General features: G+C 33.1%; 1 protein-coding gene across 1 annotated transcript in view; it reads left to right on the plus strand.

Annotated features, from left to right (window-relative positions):
* The window catches only part of LOC110457026 (ribonuclease Oy-like), a 13,808-nt gene extending 7,401 nt beyond the window's left edge, over positions 1 to 6,407 (plus strand). The window contains exons 4-9 of the mRNA XM_021508111.1: positions 1,517 to 1,589; positions 2,284 to 2,351; positions 2,833 to 2,946; positions 3,573 to 3,621; positions 4,156 to 4,230; positions 5,250 to 6,407. Of these exons, the coding sequence (XP_021363786.1) occupies positions 1,517 to 1,589; positions 2,284 to 2,351; positions 2,833 to 2,946; positions 3,573 to 3,621; positions 4,156 to 4,230; positions 5,250 to 5,435 (565 nt within the window). The 3' untranslated portion in view covers positions 5,436 to 6,407. The remainder of the gene's footprint in view (positions 1 to 1,516; positions 1,590 to 2,283; positions 2,352 to 2,832; positions 2,947 to 3,572; positions 3,622 to 4,155; positions 4,231 to 5,249) is intronic.
* The last annotated feature ends 47 nt before the right edge of the window (positions 6,408 to 6,454 follow it).

The raw sequence follows: 6,454 nt of genomic DNA on the forward strand, positions 1-6,454 counted from the left end.
TGACACGGTACAACACTTTTCTTTGGCTTACTTCACACGGCCAGTCATTTTGTTTACAAAGAAATGGTGTGCAATGCGCATGTGCTAGTAGAGGGAAATCCCTGAACAAAACGTTGGTCAGACAGGTAGAAATACCGATGATTATCTTAGATTTAATCATTTTTATGAATCTATTTCAGCCAAATCCGATCGTTATTTTCCATAAGGAGTCTCACTTGATATGTTTATGTAGTATTTGAAAAAAAGACACAAAAATTAGTTACTTCAGCGTGATGCCCCTTTAAGGGTCTTATAGAATAAAAATAAAACTCTGCTCAGTGATACTATTACCAGGGGAACATCAAGCTCTTTGTTGGGTAAAGAATTAAGTCACCTTATAATGAATATATTTAACGCAATGGTCTTGCCAGATTTCCTTATCCAAAATACTTTCTTGCATTTGTTTTTCAAAGTTCAAGATCACTGTTACTTCAGACAGAACAACAGTTTCAATCAAATAAGCAGAGGTTTTTGTTTTTTTTTATTTTGTAATTATATAAAACACTTCCTTGTTTAAGGTATTTTGCTTAGGGTTGATTTTCAAGTCAAAAGATCAAATGCTAAAATCATATTATTTGCAGGAGTTGGTGTAACTCTACTTACAAATTATATATCTATTTGCTGAAATTGGCTTTTGATCCTCAACAGTGTATGGCTAGTGTGTTATACATATGGACTGTATGGCCTGTATCTTTTGGGGGAATAAATCCAATATCACCAATATTTATACTCAACAGTTGTCTAATACTTGATATTATTCACTGAAGATAATAGTCTAGTAAAATGAAATATCCCTAGTGAAAGGGTTATCATCTCAAGAATATTGAACAAGTCTGTTAACATCAAGGAGTTACTTCCCCTTATCCCAATCATCATATTAATGTATAGATATATGTTTGTGTTTCTTACCACCTGTTGTCACCTTAAGGAGAGGACTTAGATAGGCTATGCCTGATGTCTGATTCTATTGTTTATTCCTTATATTGTCAATAAAATTTGTTGAAATTGAAAAAATGCTTAGATCACTTATTATAAATTGTTTTTGTTTAACTTGAACAACCAGTCAAGGGGGTTGGAGACTAATAACCAGTGTGAGCTAAGAATTGCTCAGCAATACCATATTTATAAAGGAATGTGTTATTGATTTAAAACTATTGACTTAACACAATGAGAAAGGCTATCTTGATATCCTGTAAGTATATTATTGATATGTATGTCAGCATTGGTGATACAATATACAAACTTAATTTTACATAGAAAGGGATGGTTTGGGTAGGGATGAATATAACTCTATCACTGCTCTTTATAAAAGCATGTCTGTGTCTTCAATTATGTATTTAAGGATGAATTTACAAGAGATTGCAGGTACCTACATTGACAAGAGCTGCAGATCCTGAGCCATTCCTTGAATAGTTTTAAAAGTTACACAGATTTTTATTTATAAGTAAAGAATTATGTATTAACATGACCTTTACAGGCCCACAAATGGACATACGAGGGGACCAACAGAATGTCACATATCCAAGGATTTCAACTTCACCATGATCAAGGTAACTGGAAGCTACTTGTGTGTTTTGAAACAGAGATTTAGGGTGTTGCATTCCGTTTATCCTGGTAAGCTAATGAATGTATATGGTAAGCTACCAATTAAATTATGTAAAGACATTTTCCCCCAAAACAACAGAAAATGTTATGTTAATGTATATGTTAAGCTTATATTCAATTTCAGAATTAGAAGAATGGTCGTCGAAAGTAGCAATAAGGCTAACAATGTCGTATTGTTTTGGTCATTGCCGCTGCTAGACCTTCTGAAGGGTGTTTATCAAAGAAACTACCCCATATTGGCGCTCTTAATTTGTTGCTTGAACATGGAGAATGGTTTATCATTTGCTGTTGCCAGAACTGCATACTGATAATGAAATGACTTGATTAAAAGCAGGAGTAGATCTAGATTAAACAATGTTATCTGATATTGTGGAGTTTGTTGCTGATATTTTTACTTGCGTCAACATTTTGAACACATTACTTTCAAGTTTTTAATACTGCTCTATGATCACATAAAGATAATCTGCAATTACTGCTGATTTTTTTCCAGACACACTCATGCAGCCCGTTTTTGATTGGCTGGTTATGTCTAAATCTGGATTTTTTTTAATATTACTGGGAAAATACATAATGTATGTAACCAAATAGACGGTGACATTGCTAACGTTGTTGCATTCTTGTATTTTATTCGTCTTTCAGCCATTGGTGGAAGAACTACAAATTTTCTGGCCGAACATTTATGCTGATACCAATATGTCCAGTTTCTGGTGTGTAACAAGTTTTAGATTGATTTACTTCTGTATACGATATTCTCATTTGTTAAATATCTTGCATTAAGTATTTAGAATGAACTGATTCCAGGCTTGAAATAACTGTTAGTTGTCTAAATATATATTTTCAGAAAAATTAGAAGAAATTGCTTTTCAGTAAATTGGGTTTATTCATCCTCGAAATTCTAGGGATTACAGTTCAAAGGACAGGTATCCTCCTAATGATTGGTCAGTTTTTGATACATGAAACCAATCAAATTGCTAACTGTGTGCCTTCAGTTTTGCCATGACGTAATCCAGGGATGCAGGAAACCCCCAAAAAACAGTTGCTAAAGCATAATATATTTAAAATTCATCAAAATAATCTTTCCCAGGAGGTAAAAAAATAATTAGTCTTCTTATTATGTAGTTAAAATTCACAGAAAGCCTCTTTGATCAAATATCAGATGTAAAATTATTCTTGTTTCGCCTATTACAGGAAACACGAGTGGGAGAAACATGGACGTTGTGCTACCACCCTCCCTGCCACTGCCAATGAGTACCTGTATTTCAAACAAAGCCTGCAACTCATGAAAAAGTTTAGCGCATCCACGTAAGTCAGTATCAAGTGATGTCTTGAACTTCATTGACTTGGTAAAATAACTGCCTGTCAAAATCAATTGCTACATGAAACTTACTTTCACGGGTAGATCACACCAATGCCATGTCACAATCATTTGTAAGCATCTGATTGCAAGAAAGTTTCTAGTTGTCGTGAAAACAAAGGCCAAAATTTGTATATTTTTGTTCATATTAATGTGTAAGTTGCAAACATGTACAAAATGTATCTAAAAAAGAATTTGATCTTCAATGTTCATACATATGTCATTCACATGGAAAAGAGGTGTCGTTCAAATGTTGACCTCTCCGAATCTTAAACTTATGAGTTGGCAAGGAAATATGCCCAAAAAGTGTACGTTTTGGTGCATTTTTGCATTTCCAAGGAATCTCTTAAAAATATGACAGATTTGATGCTTAAAGTCAATCCCTATTCAGAGGGATGCCTTTTACCATATATTTTTTTTCTATATTATTTATTTTTTAGGTTAACTTTAAAACAAGTACCAAAATAATAAGTGAACACTTAAATAGGAGGAAAAAGGGGATATTGACAAATATATCTTTTTTTTAAATATGTCCCATACACAATGGAAATAAATGGAATATTTTTTTCCTCAGGTTATTAAAGAATAAGGGCATCTTACCAAGTAAGACAGCACACTACAGAGTAAGTACGCCTATTTTGGTTTGATATTTAAAGATCCAATTCTGATGATGATAATATTAGCTTTTTGCTCAAAGGACAAGTGAGCTCCTGCTCCTGTAGCATGGCAGACATCGTCCAACATTAACCTTCTGTCATCTTTTCATTTAAAAGACTGTTAGTTCTGGACGGCTAAATGAATTTAGATCACATTAATTGTAGAGTTTAACTAGTCCAAGAGGACATTATTTTGTTTAAACCAAGGGTATAAAGGAAGGATGTTGCCTCCCTTGGGACAGAAGAGTAGGGCATGATAGGGCAAAGCTTAAGAATCGCTCTCTCATAGTATGGGTGAAGGGATTTAAAACGTACTTGGTACAAAGGTTTCATGGACCAAAGGAACGTAATTTGGTATAAAATAAGATAAGGCAGAAAGTTATTTTAATGGAGATACCTCCTTGGACAAAGAAGATTCAATTTTGTACAAAACAAGGGATATTTATTGTAACTGAAGTGAAAATGTTCAACTGAAGATCTTGCCTTGTTTCCTACAAACAGCTGGACCAGATACAGTTTGCCCTGATGCAACAACTAGGTAACAAGACTGTCATCGTTGAGTGCACCAAGGATTCTGTAAGTACCTTGATAGGTCTTTACTGAACATTTCATTGTACTAAATCACCCTTACTTTCCAACATTGATCACGTCTAAGGAGCAAGATTTCAAATAAAAATGAAATCACTTTTCTATAATCCCTCTGTGAAAAATATGGAGGATAGATAAACTATGTCGGATGTCTGTTTGTCTGACTATTCATTGACATTTTTTGTCCAGATGCTGACTAAAGAATGAATGATTGCACAAAGCCCAAACTTGCCCGAGAAATAGACCACTGTTTATTTTTGACAGGATTTGTCAAGGTCACAGTTACTAATTGTACAATTTTATTTTCTTCATCCTAAAATTAGAATCAATTATAAATGATTCTCCAAAAAAAAGAAAGAAATCCTACTGCTTTCGGGAAAAGGCAGTTGAATGTCAGTGTGATTTTGTTATCAAAAATAGAATTCCATAGAACAAATAAATTGGAAGTCTAACTTCAGAATGAATGATCACACAAAACTCAAACTTGGTATTGCGATGTGGGTTGCTTTAGGGAAGAGGAAGTTCATTCTTGTTTTGGGCTTGGTTCATCAAAGGTCAAGGTCACCCAGAAATCCTAAAATCAAATACTCTTTATGGATGGAAAGGTCCTCCGACACTTCATCAAAAGTTTGAATTTCATTACCCCCTGGTCATCCCTGGGGAGAGTGTGAAGTATTCTTTAGTAAGCATAGGAAAATTACACTAAATTCAAATTTGGAAACATGTATCATTATGGGATGACAATTAGATGTATTGAAATTAAAGCTATGACCCAAACCTAGGGCTTAATTGGCAGGGCTCAAAGTGGTCAAACAGGCTAAAAAATAATAACTGTCTCTTTGATAGAAGTCCTGGATTCAAGTACTTTGCATGGATTGAAATGTTCCAAGGTGCTTTATCAAAATTTAAAATGTCATTACCCTACCCCAATGTAAATTTTATTAAGTTGTTCAAAATCATCACGAAAATCTAGTATTATAGAGGTTTTATTGTTTTTTGTTGTTAAGGCGACTGGTCTGTACATGATATTTGAGGTGGAGATCTGTCTGGATAAGAAGTTTAATCCAATAAACTGTTACGCAATTCAGGATCGCCAGGACAACTCGGACAGTGGTCACTTTCTCAGGAAACACAAGAGCAGGTGCCCCCGTGGTCAGAAAGCCTTTGAGTACCCACCAATACCCAAACATTGAGTAGTCAGAAATTAAGATCAGGGCTAAAATGCAAATACAACACTACAACACTGCCTTGTTTAAGTTTACATTGCAAACTTTTTGGGGGAATATGAATTATAATATATCCTTACCTCAACTTTTTTTCCCATGGCATTCAAAAAGTTCAATACTTTGTATGTTGCCTGACATTTCATGTAAAATGAGTGCACTTCCTTAAAATATTTGTCAAGAAACAATCTTTTTGCGATAGCCTGTTATAATTAAATATGTGTATGGATTCAGTATTGCACGCTTTCCTAAGAACATGTAAGGACTTAATGAAATAAACCTTAAAAAATCCATAAAATTTTATCTATATTTGGTATATATACATGTAAAGTGTTGTAGTTTTTAAAACATTTATTAACAAAACTGTTGAAAAACATGTACATGTATTGTAACAAAACTTGCCATCATTGTGATCCATATGTTTTATTTTCTCAATAAATTAATTGCTCAAGATTTATTCGTAAAACATATGTGACGGAACCATATTTGAATTTGGAAATAAAGATTAGATAATGATTATTGAATATCCATCCTGTAATAAAAAAAAAACTATAAAAATCTTTGCAATACGAATTGTTAAGCAGGTATTTGGTAATTTGGTAATTTTTCATTAAGATTTTTTTTATAATTTAAAGCTGCTTTGTGTACTTTTTAGTTAAAGATTTGGTATATTTCCCTATTTAGGAAAATTTATTCAGGTTTGTTAAATTACTATTTTTCGGTTCATTTTTTTTCAAAATTTATCAATGTTTTTTTGAAATCAAGTTATATAGAATCTGAGATTTTCATGACTGATATATTTAATGCTTGAATGTGAGTTTACTGTAAATGATCAATGCAACATTCAATTTTACTCTCATGGTAGCAGCGTACAGTGGCCATGGGTGATATTTTTGTACAATGAATAACCCCTGTAATATTACATGTATCAAAACTTTAAAAAAAAATCAGCTCTAAATTTGCATATACATGATGAATTGGACTATTTG

Source organism: Mizuhopecten yessoensis, unplaced genomic scaffold (genome assembly GCF_002113885.1).
Source record: "Mizuhopecten yessoensis strain PY_sf001 unplaced genomic scaffold, ASM211388v2 scaffold8995, whole genome shotgun sequence".
Taxonomy (NCBI): Eukaryota; Metazoa; Mollusca; class Bivalvia; order Pectinida; family Pectinidae; genus Mizuhopecten; species Mizuhopecten yessoensis.